The sequence below is a fragment of the Mercenaria mercenaria genome, chromosome 10 (genome assembly GCF_021730395.1).
Source record: "Mercenaria mercenaria strain notata chromosome 10, MADL_Memer_1, whole genome shotgun sequence".
NCBI classification, from domain to species: Eukaryota; Metazoa; Mollusca; class Bivalvia; order Venerida; family Veneridae; genus Mercenaria; species Mercenaria mercenaria.
This window is the reverse complement of record NC_069370.1, coordinates 37,960,144-37,981,098: the sequence shown is the minus strand read 5'-3', so window position 1 is coordinate 37,981,098 and position 20,955 is coordinate 37,960,144. Positions and strand designations below refer to the sequence as shown.

At 32.1% G+C, this 20,955-nt stretch overlaps 1 protein-coding gene across 3 annotated transcripts; it reads right to left on the bottom strand.

Moving 5' to 3' along the window:
- Nucleotides 1-1,944: 1,944 nt before the first annotated feature.
- Nucleotides 1,945-20,440, bottom strand: LOC123561857 (carcinoembryonic antigen-related cell adhesion molecule 1-like). Of its 3 annotated transcripts, XR_008372704.1 has the most exons (11): nt 20,331-20,440; nt 19,828-19,962; nt 16,418-16,549; nt 13,649-13,939; nt 12,627-12,798; nt 11,824-11,846; nt 8,686-8,798; nt 8,174-8,282; nt 7,669-7,839; nt 5,487-5,573; nt 1,945-5,257 (listed from the first exon to the last, which is right to left on the bottom strand). XR_008372704.1 is itself a non-coding variant. In XM_053552804.1 (10 exons), the coding sequence occupies exons 1-10, from the start codon at nt 20,401-20,403 to the stop codon at nt 5,247-5,249; spliced, it is 1,146 nt and encodes a 381-aa protein (XP_053408779.1). In that variant the 5' UTR covers nt 20,404-20,440; the 3' UTR covers nt 1,945-5,246. The 3 variants fall into 3 exon arrangements, 2 of the variants coding, with proteins under 2 accessions (XP_053408779.1, XP_053408780.1); XM_053552804.1 differs by lacking the exon at nt 7,669-7,839; XM_053552805.1 differs by lacking the exon at nt 7,669-7,839 and having other exon boundaries at nt 12,627-12,777.
- Between the last annotated feature and the right edge of the window lie 515 nt (nt 20,441-20,955).

Below are 20,955 nucleotides of genomic sequence, written 5' to 3'. Positions count from 1 at the left end.
AAGCGGCTATAAACCCAAAACAAAACAAACAAATTGACAACTACCAAGGCGCAGGGGTTTTCCGTAAGATGTCATGCAAACGTAACTTTCTCTGATATTTAAAAAATAACCAAATTAAAACGTTATATGCTCGAAGTTTTGCATAAAAAATGTTAACCGATATACATTTATTACAGCATCAGTTCATGAGAGGATCAATTTACGGTGTTTGGCTCCGATTGTTTTTGATGAACGCAAATCTTCCAGGTATTGTACTTTACTTTATTCTGTGATTGTTAAATTAATCGTGCAAAATCTAGTTTGTATATTTAAAGAATGTATGCACGTTTATACATAACTAAGTTGCTGATTTTAGTGTAATTACTTATTATGTTGAGGTTGCATAAAAATTTGCAGGTTGATTGATATATATCTAGCATGGAAAGTACACCCTCCTTAAACCTTCCAACTACGCTGCTCGCTTCACGCGAGTCACTTCGTAACAATTCCTTGTGAGAAAAAAGTAACAACAACAACACAACATAACACATATGCATTCTTATGCAATACAAAACAATACAATACAACACAATGCAATATGTACAGGTGCAGGCTCCAAGCATAAAATGATGTCACTTCACAATTTACAAACATTTTTTCGATGTCTCTATAAGCATATTTACATGGAATTTAGCGAAGCCAAATCTTGTGCAATAGGTAAAACTGACATTTGATGGATATAAATACTACTTTTAAAATACGAATGCAGTAAAAATCAACATTTCGTTATGATTTTTCCAATATTTTGTTTATAAACATTAAATGATTAATGGATAAGTACATCTTTTAAATTCACATGTAATAGAATTGATTAACATTTCATTATGATTACTTCAATATTTTGTTTATAAACATTAAATGATTAATGGATAAGTACATCTTTTAAATTCACATGTTATGGAATTGATCAAAATTTCATTATGATTACTTCAGTATTTTGTTTATAAACATTTGACTTTATCACCTAACGTATCACATTGAAAACAACAGGACTATCTACTCAACAAAGGTAACTTGATCTTGGATGTTCTATCGTATCTAAGATTTTGCCGGGCGACAAGGTAAATTCTACGAGGGAGGTCCGAATGCATTCCAGGTTACAAATTTCTGCTGTAACGACCCTTTTATCATAAATCTTCACCTATTTACTTTTTATTTTATTTCACAGGTAGCCACTTTACTATAAACTTCTTGAAACGAAGAATTATTTATCTTACGCTTTAGAATACTTCTGAAAGTGGATCAGGCATTTGCCAAATAATCGGATTTCGACCGAGTGTAATACGGATTTTGACCGAGTGTAATATGGGTTTTGATTTCTGTCAGTTCGCGTTCATTTGTGATGTAAAATATTTCTTTTTAGGTGTGACACTGTCAAAAAGGCTTAAATGATCCTGATTTTGCTGATACCTAGCTTTCCTGGTTTGTCTTTAAAACAAGAACTGTATGCCGTTGCATGCCTCGCTCGGGGCGTTGAATTCCTCAGGTGAGTAAGCCATCGGCTTACGGAGAGTCGGTGGTCGTACCAAGATGCCCGCCCGTGCTGAAATAATGTACAGAGGGGTATCTCGAGTCTTCCTCCTCCATTTAAAGCTGGAGATCGTTTTTTATCTGTAATTGTGTCAGTGTGACGTTAAACCCAACCAAAAAATCAAAAACAAAAACCATGTTCCATATGCACTGCCTTTAATAGAAATAATATAACTGCTAACGTATTAAGACTGAAAAACAATAATGATACAGTCACATGAAACTTTCTACAGCAATGCTTAAATGGAAAGGGGGTGTATAATTTTAACAATACTCTAAAACTACTTTCAAAATGCTCATGTAAATTAAATGTAATTCGTATATCCTTGGTAAAAATATTATATTCGACATATTGCTATAGGGTTTAAAAAAAAATAAACAACAGGTGTGGCGTTATTTTATGCTCGAAGACTCACTGTTCATGACTTAGTATAATTACATGCATTATGATGCATTATTCATGTAAATCTTGTAATCTGTAAATAGAAGTATGAGAGATATAAATAAATTCATATGGTATTTATTGCAGTATACATTAAGACAATAAAAATACTCCATCACACAATTACATTGCTATTTTCTACATTTTAAATAAACATATCAGATGATCAGCTGTTCAGAAAGGTTACAAAAAAATATAAAAAAAAAAACGTACAGAGAATGTTTGTAAAAACATTTAAAGAGGCACATAATCGAATTGTATTTTTTGAAGAATTCAACATCTCTTATGATTTACTCATATTTTGCAAAAAAAAATATATTTCTGAACACGTTTACTCTACTATTCCATTGCTTTTATACTGAAGCTTAATTAAAGTTATTGAAAAATAATTATATTGTTTCCTACAGAAATCGTAAAAATGAAAAGAAATGTAAATGCTCATTAAATTATCTGCTCCAGATTTGGAATGACTGGCAAGTGCAATTATGACTTTACATGATAATTATGACTTTGGTTTCGAAAATTTATAACTGTGGCAATACTAAGGTGTTCCGTACGGAATTCCGTTAGGGCCATCGCCTTTGAATGTGTTGATCTGAAACGCGATACTCGATAATACGATGATGAAAACGCGAAATCACGAAACTACGATAACGAAAACGCGACAACACGATGATGATAACGCGATATCACAATAACGAAATCGCGATAATACGATAGTACGATGATGATAATGCGATATAATATCGCGTTTTCATCATCGTACTGTCGCGTTTTCACCATCGTCTTATCGTATTATCGCGTTTTCGTTATCGTAGTATCGTGATTTTGCAATTTCATTATCGTACTATCGCGTTATTACCATCATACTGTCGCGTTATCACCATCGTACTGTCGCGTTATCATCATCGTACTGTAAGCATTATCATTATCGCATCATCGCCTTCCGGTGCGCATGTACATGCTAAAAACCAGAAGGTTAGAAACTACGCTTTTAAAACTACCGCTCCTGCTCTTGCGATAGGGCGATATGCAGATTCGAACCGTCCACGTGTGTGAAAAACATGATTTTTATCGATTATCCTCCTAAAGCTACAGCTGCTAGTTAGCAAAAAGCAATATAATTAACCATTCATTCTGTATGCCTTTTCAGCTTTCGTCAACTTTAGAGGCATTTACAGAAAAGTAATTTAAGAAGGCTAAGCGTGTGGGATGTTATAATTTGACTGCATTTCTCATTCCTGTAAAATCAAAAATAAAATTCCTGAGTAAAGGGCGTTAACTTTTTATTTTGACATGTAAAAATCTAAATTGAAATGAAAACTACTTTTGCAGAAAATTGACAGACTTTGATGCATTAAAATGAAAATATGTGCCGTGCAAACTGCACAGAATATTCTTCGAATATTTGCGATGCTCCAATTTCAGTGTGGTTATGCGTCTTATGGAATTCAACATCGATAGCTTGAGCTTAACAAGATATGCACTTGCTTCTATCTTCAGTGTAGAAATAAAAGCCATCATATTCGTGAAAATATTCATGTCAGACACAAAAACCCGCCCTTATCATGGTATAATATGACATTCTCTTTTGTAATCATAATCTTGTTCTATATAAAAAACTCAAAGCGGTTGACCTGCATAGTTTTTGCCAAATTACATATTTGGTTTAAGCTAAAATCGTTATACAACCCATGAACAAGCAATAGAAATCATTTTTAATTTTAACAGTACTTAAATAACAAGAAAAATAGAAACCAGAACACTGAAGGGGAATTTTTCTATGCGCATGGGCACCGGAAGGCGATAGAACGATGATGATAACGCAATAGTACGATGGTGATAACGCGACAGTACGATGTTGATAACACGACAGTGCGATGTTGATAACGCGGTTGTACGATGATGTTAACGCGACAATAAGGTGGTGATAACCACTACAGTACGATGACGAAAACGCGACAGTACGATGGTGATAACGCAATAGTACGATACTGAAATTGCCAAATCACGATACTACGATAACGAAAACGCGATAATATGAAAAGATGATGGTGACAACGCGACAGTACGATGGTGAAAACGCGATAGTTTATCGTATTATCATCATCGTACTATGGTATTATCGCGTTTTCGTTATCGTAGTATCGCGTTATCATCATCGTGTTGTCGCGTTTTCGTTATCATAGTTTCGTGATTTCACGTTTTCATTATCGTACTATCGCGTATCGCGTTTCAGATCAACACATCCAAAGGCGATGGCCCTAACGGTATTTCGTAGTTACGTTAGCTCGCGCTCTAGGTCTTTGGATTGGTAAGGTTGAAATACGGGATTACGATACGATGACATGAGAGCAAAATGCGAATGCTTGCAAACATATAACGATCACATGAGAGCACGATGAGATGACAAGAGAACATATTGCGATGACACAAGGACAAGATCCGATAATACGATACCGTGATGCAATAACAAAAGCACAAAGCGATGACACGAGAAGACGATATAACGGCACATAAAGCGATGACATGAGAACACGAGGCAATGGCACGGGAACACGAAGTCATGAAACGCGGACATGATACGAGGGCATGAGAATATGACAAAAGAACACGAGGCGATGACATGGGAATACGAGGTAATGACATGAGAACACGAAGTGATGACTCGAGAACATGATGAAAAGGCGTTCTTATCTCATTCTGATTCAAGTTTCCCGCATTGTGTTTATGAGCTGCAAAGAAAATGATGACTAGTCACATGGTTATGTTTAGCTGACATTCTGTGAAGAGTTTCATTTGCATACTTCATGATCATGCATTGTATTATAGAAACGCCAAAAGGTACGTCTATATATATTTTAAGATATCCTCAATAACAAAATAACATACATCTACAAATAATTAACAAAAGGCAAAAGGTTCGAACAAGTTCTGACAATGTTAGAGAATGTCCTTCACTCACTAAATATAAACAAACACTATATTAATATAAACAAAGAACTGAAACACAACTGAACACTAGACAAGAGCAATAATAAGATATATAAAAATAAGGATATTAATTAATTAACCAAGAATATCAACAACAACAGCAACAACATCTAAGGCATGTTGTGTTTGGTACCACTTTCATTAGATGCATTCACGTCTGTAATTGTTTAACTGTTCCGTACCACTGGTTCACTTCTCCTCGATCCTCAATTATCCAGCATGCTCTGGAATAACTTTCATCTTAATCTGTAGCTGAAAGGTTGATAGTAGTTTTAACTATATGAAGATTTTTTCGGCCAAAAACAACAGAGTAAATAAATGTCTACCTAATATCCGAAGTCACTGCTGTGCAAAACAGATATATAAATTAAATCCCGTGTATTTGCTATATCTAAATATCAAGAGATTCGTTTCCCAAAGTAGTACAAAAAAGACTGATAACATATCAACGAATTAAAAACTATTTTCTAAACATAAGTACCTAGTTTTGAATAATGGGTTTCTTCCTTATCCAGTTTTTGTTCTAGCTCTTCATAAACTGGTTGTTTTGCGTTAACGTAGTGAGACTCTGAAAGATTAAACATAAAAACAGCAACATGTGTCAGTTGAGGCTAAACACGCGTTACAAAGACGATTGACAGATCTAAATGAACAAAGATTGAAATAGCTGCATCGACTTAAAACAGTACATCAACATATTAATTAAACTAACCTTTTAAGAGCAGATAAAAAGCTAAGATAGCACATGCCCAGGTAAGTAGGGTCGGGAAATCAATTGATCGTATTCCCTACTTCCCGAATGGGAAACTTGATAATTAATATAGTTACTTGTTTCCCGTTCGAGAAACAAAACCATCATTTTTTTACTTATTTCCTTAAAAAGGTCCGGTGCATAGGGGTATGCATGGTATCATTAAATAAAAAATGCCAAGCTAAACTTTGATAATTTATCTAAACTATTTTTATGTCTTAACAAAATTTGTATTCAACTTCTATATTTCTGAATTTCAAAGCAAAAGAGAAATGACTTCCCTATTGGAAAACCCAGATAATATATTAACATTGAATTGCATTTTATATTGTCAGTCAACTAAATCACCCTCATATTATGCGAATCTATTCAAGCTGTAAGATGATTTAACTTAACTTGAAAGGAATCTGTATAACACGAATACTGAGATGTTAATAATAAGTTTAGTTTGATGTAAGGGAACCATCCGGAAGGGATAGAATTGTATTTTCTAATTTCTCCTCTTAAATCAATTAGATTGGAGTACACATAAAATGAAGAAACTTGACCAGACATTGATAGTTTCTACCAAATTTAATGTGTTTTAATGATTACCATTCAAAACCGGTTACTGAAGGAGCTCCGATCCTGTTGTAAGGACCCATTTTAGCTAATGTCTTGTCGGTATATTAATATACTTGTTGCGATTTAATCTCCTTTTGGGTCATTTCAGTTCTGCACATGGAAGAAGAAGGTCGTTTGCAAATAAATGCCAGGGTTGCTTTTTGCTTCTAATCGAAGGAATCCTCGATTGTTTATCGTAATATAATCAAACTATTACCTTTTAACTTAATCATATAATCAGTTTATAATCATGATATTATAAAGTAAGCCGAGCATGCCCCTTTATTGAATTTAGTCAGAATAATGGTACTTTCCAATCAGAAATTTTCATTTTTCCAGGTTCGTATAAAAGGTTTTAATGATACTTACTATTGCATAAAATGATTTTGAGCCAGTGTAATTTTAAGCAACAAGACATGCATGTGTATGAGCATAAACTGTGTATTTGTTAGAAAAAAGTGTTGAAGCATCTGGAAATATTATTTTGTTTTAGCAATCATCATACCGGGTAATGTTTAAAAGTTTTATATTTGTACTATTTGTTTTACTTAAGTACTCTATGAAGGACAATGAATTCAATACATTATTCTACCATCCTGATATCCTTCCATTGCTATACTGCACTTCTACTATCGGTGTCCTACGTACGGCGTTTAACCATCCTATCATCATATTGCCGTTCTTTGCTACTATCCCTTCATCCGGGAGACGTTTAACAAAATTGCTTATATTCATATGCCTTTTTAGGTTTATTTGCCGTCATGGTAGAACCATATTTCCGGCTACGCTGCCTCAATTCTAGCACAAGTAAGTAAGGATATCTTCAATGATGCTGTTCTTTAACCTGTGCACATTTGGACAGCCTTAAAACAATATTTTGGGAATCTTACCGAACGTTGACCGATTATCTTGGATGGTGACTAAGACTTGACCTTAGTCTTCATGGAACAGATCTGGATTTTCCAATAAGTATCAAAGAAGACAATAAGACATCAAGTTATATAGATATGTTTTCTTATACACTACTTTGGCATTTACAAATAAACGTGTTTTCGCCAAAGGAAACATAAATGCAACGGAATCGGACGGATCCGTCCATAGATATAAATAGTAATTTCATATATGCAAAGTTATTCTTGAAATATATTACTAAAGCATTTCGTGTATCATTAAAACACATCTGCTACTGAAAGTATAACAATTGAAATTGTTATTTAGCGCAATTACAACAAAATTGATGGTGAAATCAGGATAGCAGGATGGCAATAATTCATCATATCATCCCACTATCGCTATCCTAAAATCTTACTATCGCTAATGTACTGTCCTACTGTCGCAGTCATACCAACCAACATCCTACCATCGACATCCTACTATTCTACGTCGCTATGTATGACATTTTTGCGTCGATTCGTCGTAAATTCCGACTCAATTATTCATTTTTCATTTTACTATTTTTCAATGTAACTTTCCTGCACTCCTACTTTTATGTTTGGGCGACTGGCGATCGTAGGATATAAACAAGAAAGAATTCTGTACATTTACCCAGAATTAAACTTTTGTACACTGCATCTACACAACTGGCTTTCATTTTGAAATGATTCCCCCATCAAGAACAAGCTAAGACGATATATGATAAATGTGTAACATTTTACGAATATATGACGCAATGTTTTAAGTCATTTATTGACTTACAAAATGCACATGAATATCAAACATATGATTTTCTTTACAGTGAATCTTTGAAAAAGATATTTCTTCAATGTCATTTTAAGAAATCCTGGTCTCATCCAAAACTAGGAAATCACTATTACCATTATTTTGTTCATCCGGTAGCGATAAAGGTTTTCTGACAGTATTGTCTGAATTTTGCTTTAGATCAAGTTCGGCAAGCACAAGGCTGACCTCTCCTTGGGACTGAAGCTTAAATATACAAAATGTGATACAATGATAATGTTTCTTTGTCAAAAATACACTACAGAACATCAAGTCTGCTCCTAATGAACAATCCTAAACCGAAGTACACAATCACGTTTAAAGTTATAGAGGACATTATAAGTTTTAGGGAGACCGAAAGACGACCTAAACAATATCATAAATATTACTGTATATAAAGCAAAAGGCAGTATAATATATGTATTCTAACGAAACACGAAGTACAATCACCCTAATTTTAATATAAATTGTGTCTCTGTCGTTACTCAGAATTTTATTTTTTTTCTATAATAAAGGTTGACCAAAGGAAAAGTAAAGCAAACTATTTACTCTAGGAAGAAATAATGAAAAACAAAATGACTAAAGTGTTCTATTTATATGTTTATCTTACGTTTGTTTTCTCGTCATCAGCGCCTAATTTTGAATAGGTATGGGTTTCTTCCCTATCTGTTGTTGATAGTACACTCTCGTACTGTTGTTGATCCGTATTTACATAGAGAGCCGCTAAATGAATTAGAACAAATCTTTAGATAAATGGATAACTAACAAATGTGTTTAATCAAGATGAACCTACTAAATGACTAATGCGTTAAGTTAATAAATCATTTTAAGACTGATATCACATATTAAGCATAAAATAGCAAGGTACACATTGCCCAGATAAACATTTTCTAGCACAGAAGGAACACTTTAAAACATAATCTGGTTCAATATCAGACATATATTAAATTCCTTTTCATTTCCAAGGAAACATGTTTTATCTTAAATCGGTTGCTTTATCTGAACACTTTAATGCTTTCCAACAAGTAAATCTTATATATTTATATATATATATATATATATATATATATATATATATTTTTTTTTTTTTTTATTTATTTATTTTTTTTTTTTTTTGTGAAAATATTCCATATTTTGATATTTGTGAGTTTATATACTGCAATTTATATTCACAATGCTTACGTGAAACTGTATTAAGCAAGAATTAGGAAAAGACTTTGCCCACCTGCCAAAAGCATATAGGTGGATTCTGAATTATAAGGACACTCGACTGTCTAATATGCAACCACAGTCAATTTATACAATTGACCAGAATCCCGACAGAGAAAAAACAAATTTTGTTCTGCAAAATTAGAAAGACTGGTTTAAAATCATCCTTGTTATATATAACTAGATAATGTACTGTACTAGTTAATTAGCACCGTTTATGATTAGAAGTTACACGAAGTAGAAAAGAAGTTTTGTTCGTCATTCCACGATCATAAAAGAACTGTTTTGTTATGTAATATGAATTAACCTATTCGTGTCCCCTACTTACATATGTATCTATAATGCATATGTATGGAAATGTTTTTCTCTAACATGAATAGAATGTTATAAGCAAAGTCGTAGCATGTCGACAAATATATTATATGCTACTTGACTAGAATGAGAATGATATAATTTGTAGTAACTTAACAAGCGTCGAATTGGGAACTTCACGTGTAATATCATCAATAAGGATGCCTGCTTTCGCATTCAAAAATGACGGAGATAGATACTGACTCGGACGTTTTGCACTGTATTTGATTTACTCTTGTTGTTCCCTCTCTTGAGAAGGAACACTTAAGGTCAACATTTAACACTTGACTGAGCAGGTAATGGATACAAGGATACTGTCAAAGGCATCCGTATACCAGTTGGGCGCCGCCATCTTGGACTCATGCATTTCATTTCAAATAGCCTCTATGCCAATTTGTGTTCGTACGTAAATCTATTGTGAAATGAATGTTACTAACAGCAGGCTGACAAGGAACAATAATTCGTATAGAGTACTAACCCGTGCATTGAATATTAAATTTTGATACTGTAGAATAGAGATGAATATAATGAATATGCATGATCTAAAAATAGACTTCTGCCAAATAATCATGTTATGAAATAAATGATCTAAAATAGACTCATGTTATGAAACGTGATGTTTTATAGCTACAGATATATCTGTGCAAATGTTGTAGGTCAGATTTGCAACTGCTTCTTTTCACTTTTTAACCTGTCTAGATCCGTTTCTCGCGTTTCGTAAATGAATATGTGTTATTAATGTGTATGTAATATGCTTGTGCTCGCTCGTGTTAATCATGTAACGAAAACATACGGGGGAGAGCTACTTCTGCACAAAAGTTCGCAGATATTAATATTGAGCATAACGTAAACCAACAGACTTTCATCATTTTCATATTAACAATTTGTAATATGATGCTATTATCAGGTTTTAAAAAGACAAATCATCGCATATGCACTAGAAGTAACCTTTTGGTCAGCTAAATCTTGTTAATGTTTGAGAATGGTACACAATGCCTTCTGTTCCTTTTGATATTAATTTTTTTTTATAAATTAAACCGAAGATTATTCTTTGGCAATTTCTAAAACACTAAGACATGATTTTGAGCAAGGTCATAGTTGTTAACCACTCATGTAAAAACAACCAGATAAGTTGTCCTCCGTGCATAAAAGTTATTAATTATTGCCATAGTATATACTTTTATCTTATTAACCCCTATAGTGCAGTGACGTCATAACGTGTATCAGTCCAAATTAAAACAGTCTGTTACTAACTGATAATTACACTTATATCAACTAAATATAACATACTGAATGACATCACATATAAGACTGTAGCACAATGGTGCTAATCTTTAAAAGAAAAAATCCATTTGGACGTTCACAATCTCTTCAACTAGAGTCTCTGACACAAACGTAAACATTGTGCTTGATTGTAATAATTAACAAAGCCAAGATATTTAAAACGAAAATTAATCGGGTTATTGTCAAGAAATGGATATGTTCAAAACTTTAAAATCTGATTACTTACACTTATTTATGGGCTATGAGTGCTTACAACTTGTTACATTTTCATTGCACGTATTCTTAAAATTTTATTTTCCTAATATAAGTATCTATTTGATATGCATATTTAGTCTAATTAATGATATTGATATACACTGTTCTGTAATTTTTGGTAAAGATTTACAATAATAATTATATATTTAGTCGAACTCCATAAGAAATACATTTTTGCAAAATTATTATTACCTCCCTTTGTCCATCTTAGATGCGACAAAGTTAGATTGAAAATAATTGAATTCAGAAGCGACACACGGTATAAAAACTTGCCTTTCGGTTCTGATTGTTGAAATATCCAATTATCTATCAAATAATAAAAAATTGCTTTTGTTTGTTAAATACATTTTAATAAATTTTATATAAAAAATGAAAAAAAATCATACAAAAGTTGCTTAAATGAGACTGAAACACATTTTAACCAGAAGTTTGAAAACCAAAATTTTTTCTAGACTTGAAAAGTTGATTCTTTTAAAAGCAAATACATGTAAAATATATTAGTGATTACTGCACCGCGCGTCTCTCATTTTATAATTCACCTTAAATTGGAGAATGCAATACAAACGAATCATCTTTTTAGGATTTTGTCATTCTGAAAGCATGCATACATAATAGGCAAAATACAAATTACTCAATACTTTTTTCTTACCGTTTCTTCCAGGACCTGTACTCCTGAAAACGAAATATTACATGAAGACTACATTTTGATATAATTTGGAGAGGGTAAATAACTTTAAAATAAATAAATAAACGTCATGTTTGAAATGCGTGTTGTACGCGATTGCAATGGTTATGAATTATGACTGAGATATGTGTAACACTTTCGTGATAGTATTTTTATATTGATTTAAAATAAGATATAACATCGGCAGTGAAGGAAATATTTTGTTTCTGTCTGTAATTTAAAACGTAGATAAATGTCCTATTCTACCCTCTGAACTTTATGAAACTTAAACATGTATTCATGAAAATAAAATCTTGACTATTCCTTATAGAGTGAATACAAGGTCCTCACTTATGAATCGAAAGTCTCTTGAAATCTATAATTGATTTAAGTTTTGAAAAAAATCCGGGTTCATTAGAGTGATATTTTTATTTATTTTTAAAAAAATTAAACTAAGTTCACAGTTCTGAGTGTTTTGTATACTAACATTTACATACATATATATACATTTAATTCGTTTTGCCATTTATCTTCGCTTTTTAGTCATTTTATATGAAAATGTCCTAATGACGATAAACAGGAGATATCATTTGCAATCAAAATATCTAAATAAGATTACTGTCAAAATACTTTAATAAGCTGATAAACTGAATAATTGCCTCGTCCGCAAAAACTTATTTTATAAAATATGTTCAATAAATGTGATTTTAACCATTTTCCGAGTAATGCAAAACGTAATTAATACACAAGAATATTGTTTTACATACGTGTTTCTGTCTACTATTTACCTTTGATCTGTTTCTTTCATTTCCACTTGTGCATTTTGTCGCCTCTTTAGACAAGTGACAAACACTATAACGGCTATTACGGCTGTAACCACAACAACTGTACAGCCAACAACAACTGGTACTACAAAGGATAAACTACTGGACCCTGTCGCTGCACTGGGAAACGTTTTCTCTGAAACATTTGAAGAAAGTGAAGAGAAAATCATTTTGTTATATACACGAAATTTACTTTTAGTTTCGCTTGCAGATTCTATTTTATTTGCTTCTAGTAAGCATATTGTTTGAAGTACAAAATTATTAAGAATGATAGATTATTAGTAATATACCTTTTGAAATAAAATTTCTTGTAGAATAATTTAGGATAGTATTGTGAGCGACGATAGAGAATATACTAACATGACAGAGATTTAAACATACATGATAAATGATTCATGTATACACTAACTAAATCATTTTATGTAAGACTGCATAAGATCCTTACCAGGCGATTTTCTCTAGAAAAAAATATCATTCAGCAATTTTTGTATAATATCGTGTTTTGATTACTGTATATATTTTATGAATATTTTTCATATCATCTAAATTCACATTCTATATATTATGAATTTAATTGGACATAGAACAATTTAACAATTGTTAATCTAATAACACGTCAATCAACTTGCAGATATAACATTAGAAAACAAAAGACAGCACATAAACACTCGTCAGAGAGAGAACATTATAGCATTAAGAAAAGGCAAGTCATTCGGATAGAACAAAACAAGTATATTTAAAGTTGACCAAGTGATCAACGACAGTGCATGGGTATGTTTCTTTGTTGAAACACTTAGACAGTTACAATTGCTTAATAATATTGCAGATAGAAAAGTATGTTAATAAAAATCGCACCTATCCAAACATATAAGATTATTTGATTGCAAACGCAAATAGAAAAATTCAGTAAGAACACTATCAGAAGCAAGCAACAACATAGGGACGCCTTTAAAATTTGCAATTAATTAACAAAAAAAGGTATTTACCAATATAAAGATGTACCGAATTTGACACTGCAGTATCACAATTCACTCTATATTCCCCACTGTCACTGTATTTACTTAAAAAAATCAACAGGTTGTGTATTGTTTTCTCATCATTCTTTGTAAATTCATATTTGTTGCCTTTGAACAACTGCTGAAATGTCGAGTTGATTTTCTTTGCCCATTTTATCGGTCTGCCTGGGTGTATACTAAACTGTAATATAGCCGTGTGTTCCTCTGCCAAATTATTTGCCTCAACTGTTAGACTTCCGCAGTTTGTCTGGCTTTCTGAATCTAGAAGATGATTGAAATAATTCAAACTTTTTTTCTAGAAATCTTATACTGAAATATACAAATGAAAAGGCTTACAATCCGAAAATTATCATAACTCTTTGAATACTCTACAGCTTAAAGGGTTATAATGCCTTTGATTATAATGTGGCTGTCATATTTTTGTTGATAACATAAAATATACTAATTTATTTCAAATAACCAAACCTTTCCTTTTTAATCTAAAAATCAACATATTTAATAAGTATGAGGAAATAATCATATGTAGATCTAGATGTGTTTTTTATATTGAAAGCCTTCCATTCATTTATAATCTCTTAATTTCTTTTATTTTGTTACTGTCGTCTGTATTGATATTCATTTTGTTGAACACAAGTCAGCAAACACTATTAGAAAGCACTAAACTTTATGACAGCGAACATTGAACATTAGTTGGGAATAAGGTGGTGAAGAGTACTAAAACGACGCACAATTATTATAGGCACCAAGCAGCCTTCTATACTTAGGAAACCCGCTGTGCTATTTCTAGAGCTTATATTTCGCAGAGAAAACCCAAATATATTGACTGGTAGAAAGCAAACTATCCATTGGACTGCAAACAGTGCAAAGGTAGCGTTGACCAATCGATGAAGTTTTAATACTTTCCTCCTTGATTGGACTTTGTTTCCAGGCTTCTTCTGTAACACTAAACTACATTTGGAGATGCAAAATGACTGAAAACAATATGTGGCTTATGTAATTTGATACGACTATCTTAAAGTTTGATTGTAAAAAAACACCTCGCATTCGACCATTAATTGTACAAGGATGAGTGTTTCCTCCTTTGCGAGGCATGGACGCATGGCTGGTAAACCGTCCGATTTGATTAAACGAATAAATATTTAGTAAAATGAAAGGTGAATCTAATATCTGATAATCTGTCGGACAATTAACTGTACTTTTGACGAACTCAAAGTTCCGAAAGTGACTGACCAAATGAATACATTTTTGTAACTGGTAAACAGACTGGCTGCAAACTCTGTGTGTGGCAAACGTAATGGCCATCATAGTTTACGGCCTTGCATTTAAGTACAAAGCTAATATATAGGATTTTATACCTGCAAGTACATAAATACACCTGCAGGTACATCAATATAGCTACAGGTACAAATCCGAAATGTAATTGTACCTACATAAGTATGTTTGTATCTGAAGGTATAAAACTGTACCTGTAGGTACAAATCCGAGATATACGTGCAGGTTTAATCTGTATAAAAAACTTTCTACATGGCAATGTATAAAAATTATAAGTAGAGATATCAGTTGGTACATGCAAGTATGGAGTACAATTTTTATTTGTACCTGCAGTTATAAAATTGTTATCAAATTGTATCTACAGGTATAAAATTGTATTTTCAGGTACAATGTTATTATTACTAGTTGATTCCATTTACTTTTGACAAAATGGTATGCCACCAAAGAGGCAAATGTAGTTCTGTTAAACTACAATGCATGAGATAAATTGGATGACTAAAATGCTTACAAACAGGTGTACATTTGGGACAAAATAAATAGATAGAACGAAAGACATAACAGTGTACCTACAGTCACAAATTTCTACGTGCAATTATATTTTTACACCTATAGGTACAAAAATATACCTCCAGGTACAAATCAGAAATGTACGTGCAGGTATAAAAGTGTACCTGCATGTATAAAACTCTACCTGCACTTATAAAAATACCTGCATGTACAATTTAATATCTGTAGGTATAAACGTTTAAAACCACATGCAGGTAAAAAGTGTACAAAAATACATGCAGATATAAATCATACTCCAACGTACGTTTCTATTTAGTACCTTCAGGTATAAAATATTACCTGTAGATACAATTTTAAACCTATAGGTACATTTCTGATTTGCACCTGCAGGTACCATTTATACCTGCAGGTACAAACTTATACCTGCATATATATTTCATTCATACCTGTCAGTATATTTTGCAAGTATCGGCTTGTCCTTTGTGAATGAGGACAGAAAACTAAAACTTTATTTTAAAAAAAAAATGTTTCAAAACTATTTAATAAAATGTGATTTTCTGATTGAGTGCATAGATTTTGTTTATAAACAAAAGTCATAATTACCGGCAATATTTCCTTTGCAATTTCTTTACTGATTGTTATTAAACTCATGCCAATGAAATAGTTATCAGTGAGTCTAAAGAATGAGGAAAAATACTGCATATCTAGATACATATTGAAACTATTCCATTAAGGTATTTTCAATAAATAATTTGAATATTGTTTGCTTTTCCTACAAACAAGAATCACATTTTTGTTCTAACACACAGTTAGGTTATCGTTTAAGAACGATTTCATATTACAATCACTTTGATATCACTTCAAATCAGGTTTTCAATATAACAATAATGCAAACGACAAACAAAAAAGAATGTCAAACAGTTTAGTGAGTCGAGACTTTATGACTTCTTTGTTCTTTACCTTTTACGACCAGAGTGACGTTTTTCGATTTAATGCTACCAATGCTATTGTGAGCTACGCAGGTGTATGTCTGAGAATGGTCAAACGATATATTCACGAGCTGTAGATCAAAGTTCTTTGCTCCATACAATTCTTCAAAAAATAAGGTATAAACATTTATACATGTTAGTTCAAATTTTTATGATATATTCTTAGTCGGCAACTAATTCCTTGTTGATAAAAATAGTTTAGCATATATACCTCCTGAAGAATGTTCAGGCACTGTAGTTCTTCTTCAGGCTTCTCCTTATACTCCGCAAACATTTTTAAAAAAGTTTTACTTGTACCATTTTGTTTTAAGGTATATATTAAACCCAAATTTTGTATTTGAACACATGAAAAATTACTACATAAAGTTTATGTAAATATATAATTAACAAGTTTATGTGTATTAACTGCACTATGCATAAGTTTTAAATAGTACACACTGTATACATATAAATACAGCATAAATGCGTACAGCCTCTAGAAAACTGGAAGTTGTTTAACAATAGGCTGTTACTGCATGACATTTGATTATAAATGTACGTCTACACATACAATTAATTTATATATTTAGTAAAAATATTTTACATTTAATGAGGATTTTCTACATTTGAAGTAAAAATCTAAAAATAAATATTTTAACGAACGATGACATTACATATCTTTAATTATTAAAGACAGTACATCAATTCATAACTTGACATATGTAAACAGTTGTGACGGATGTTAGTTTCATTAGTAAATAATGTCTTTAGGCAGGCCCTTTGAAAAGCATTGAGCGCCACTAAGCAAACGAATAGCAAACTTGGTTTGACCGCCTCTGTTCACGAAATGAAATGAACTGAGTTGCCCCACACTTTGACTCAGGTTGTTTCCGTATATTCTCGACCATTTGTGTTCATTCAATATTTAATTAGTTCCGCTTAAGGTAGTTCTGCACGTTTGATAATCAGGAACTAATGATGTGATGTCATTTATCCTGATAACATAGAATAAAGTCTGGATTCAGCATACGGAAATGAAAATCCTTTTATGAATTAATGGCAACCCGTGAGTAAATTTATTACAATGGCAACGTTACTATTTTTCTGAAGTTAGAATTTCATGTTAAAACATTAAAAATTTAAAATAATGGCTTAAAACCAGCTTGAAATGTGATGTGTGGATCACTTTAATCATGGTCAAATATCTCATAAACAAGCACAAGGACCTATACATTTTATTTCACCATATTATATGTTTATTTACGACTGTGTGAAGTTTCATTAAAAACTACATTGTAGAAAAAATTATATTCGCGAAAATCTTATGAAAACTGTGTTTTTCCCATAGACTCCCATTAGAAAAATTTGCATGAGGTCCTAATGTTTCAAAACAGTCTCGCAAAAAATCAAGCACATGACCCTATCTTTTTTCTCTGAATGTTCTAAGTATATTCTGAGGTTTTAAAAAATCAGCGTTTAATCAAATTCTACATTGTAGAATTTCTTTGATCCGAATGTTCAGAACTACCTTAGGCCTGTGTAAGTTGTCGTATTTGTGTAAGCGGATCTAATGTATACATTGGATATTGAATGGACACCAATGACCGCATGTACACAGAAACAACCTGACATCCTACGGCCGCCACATGACATGTTAGACTGTTATTGTGATAGTTCATTAAGGTCAAGGAGGTGTAATAAGCTTCAACGGGCCTGTTATATAAAATGAAACAAAAAGCTTTTTGAATTAGATGGACGCACCGAAACTAAATTAATCGCCGTAAAAACGGCAACGTCACGACTATTTAGGGCTAAGCTAAAACGTGATTGATTTTTCGACGCCATTTACGTAAAAAAATGTGCATTTGACCTTTTTAATAATTGTACAACGGATGAAGATCAACTTTTGCTATTGTTTAAACATGATTAAGCCGGATATATTGCTAGACAAAATGTCTGAACCTCAAACTAATTCTAACATGAAGTTTTATTGCTGATTTATAATCTTTAGTTAAGTATACAATACAGGAAAAAAAGTCCTCAAAAGAAATCCAAGCCAAACTCTGAAAATTAGGTTATATCTAAATGCAGCTGTCTTCAGATTTTAATTTCACAAGAATTGCAAATTTATCTTATCCACAAAAAATCAATTAAGAAAAATATTAGTGTCATTTCTTTATTCACATGCATGTATTGCATAATAAAGCAGTTCAGGAAGCATAAATAATTGTCGTAACTGTTTATGAATTTCGAGCAAATATTGATATTATTAAGTACCAAACTCATCTGCAGTAATATTGTGAATCGTTTTTGTTTCAAGAATCCCCTATGAATGTTTATTTCTTGTTTCTGACTTTGAAATACACATATTTGATGTTTAAACCTTTTAACTCCAATGCTAGAAATATGTATGTTTAAATTTGGTTAGGAATTCTGTTCTGAATTTTGACACCTATGTTCTGAATTTTGACACCCCAACGCTTTATGACAAAGATGGTAAAATACTAAAGGTAGGCTACCAGTAAGTGCGTTAGAGATCTTAAAATATATTTTTACTGATACTCAAAGAACACATTTATGCTGTACTTTACCAGTAGAAGAACAATACAGTAACGGCCACAATAAGTATTAATTGTAGACATTACTTCAGCATTCCAGACGCAATATCTCAAAAATTTGCTTATATATTTTTGAGAACTTCTTTCTATGTTTCATTTCTTTACATATTACTTATTCCACACCAAAAATTTTATGTTGGAATTAGTTCAACCCCAAAAGTTAAAATGACCAGCCTAGTATTCAAGAATGCAACTTGTTTTTGAAAATCCCGCTCATTACGCCTTCTTTATCTTATATCTGTATGGAGATCATTTATAAGCATAAAACGCAATCAAGCAAACTAATAGCAGACCGAGTCTCATATGCCTTTTAGATCCTACGCAAGCGTGTAAAATTTAACGAACTTTACGATCCAAAGTGACCAGAAATAATAACGTCACTGAAGGAAGTTAATTTACCAAGCAGACTCAGCCTGATCGAGTCTTTTTATGACAGGTAATAGAATAATATCCCAAGTACCAGTACAGGTTTTTTTTGAAATCGTTATTCTTGTGTCCAGATGTGAATTCATTGTCTGTATGGGAATGTTTTAAAACGTCTGACACGGTGTGTGTTTTAACAAGTATTAAATCAGATGTATAAAAATGTGTACATAGACCTCATTTCCATACGTATCGCACTTTGAAAAAGCCTGCTTAGCTATCTTTGTGGGCATTTTGCATGTTTTAATGGTAACCATTTAAAAAGTAGGTCTTACTGATGCCTTTAGGCGAACTGTATTAGTAAGTAAAATTGAATTGACCTGCGATATTTAAAGAAACAAAGCCGAAGGTGTCTGGCTACCTTTGATTAAGTGAGTTTGGTTGTACCACGAGAGCGTTGATGGAGGATTACTGTCCACGTGGCAAGTAAGAAACACGTCATCACCAAGGTAGGCAACTCCATTATCCTGTCCTGATACTGTGATAATTGGAGCATCTGGAATAAGTACAATACATCAGCATGTTGAATCTTCTTTTCCATATCGCAATTTACTGTTTTAAATATGCTTCAAAGTAAAAGCAGTAACTGTTTAGTTACAGGGGAAACGGTTTGTCTTTAAGTAAATTCTTATATTTTCTGGAAAGAATCGGCACGCGAGAAATACAAAAACATAACATATTTACCGATATTTAAAATTAATGGCTTTTAAAATGAGCTTTTTAGGTAAAATACAACATTAATGATCATGGGTATTAGAATAACTGATAAAAGCAGCTAAGGTCTTTTTACCTTCAAATGAAAAAAAAATCTATTTGGAACAGAAATTGTCAAGTTGAGAGTTGAGTGCTGTAAAAAGTACATACATGTAATATTTGGCCTGTATAGCTGCACTAACTCTAAATTTGGGAATTGTGGATTTTTAACTTCACATCTCATACTACGACCGTTATCGTATTTGGTGAGATTGAAAACCCAGATCTGAAAGAAATTGAAACTGTGATTTTATCTTAAACGGCGTATTCTCCCGTCTATTGGTAAAAATGAAGAACACCCAGAATGTGTTAAAGTCTGTAATTTGTTACTCTTGTTAAAAGTATAGAGTCATAGAGATGTGAACATTTACAAAATAATTCTGTTAAGTAGAAAAACACAAGATGTTGAAAGGCATCAAGCCTCTGAATGTTTTCGAAGTGATCAATGCAATAGAATTTTTACATTGATCTCATCAATATTCATATCACCGACGTTCATTTCTTAAATAATTTCTATATTTCAGACACACTATGTGTAAATGAACGTATTCAAACTGTTAACGAGTACTTTAAAACACTTATGTAAAATAAAGAGTTAACTGTATGTACAGATTTGAGAACAACTATAAATCTATAAATCTGTTGTGTGTGTTTTTTTTTTTTTTTTAATATTTTCATAAAAGAATTGAATACCGTGTCATATGTCCATCCATGAGTATCACTGTGGTTGGTATAT

Coding starts and splice junctions, on each gene's coding strand:
- LOC123561857 (XM_053552804.1), bottom strand. CDS start 20,403: ATGAGATGTGAAGTTAAAAATCCACAATTCCCAAATTTAGAGTTAGTG. Junction 13,940..16,417: donor CGTCACTCTGGTCGTAAAAG/GTAAAGAACAAA, acceptor ATCATCTTCTAG/ATTCAGAAAGCCAGACAAAC. Junction 11,847..12,626: donor ATGAAAGAAACAGATCAAAG/GTAAATAGTAGA, acceptor TTTCGTTTTCAG/GAGTACAGGTCCTGGAAGAA.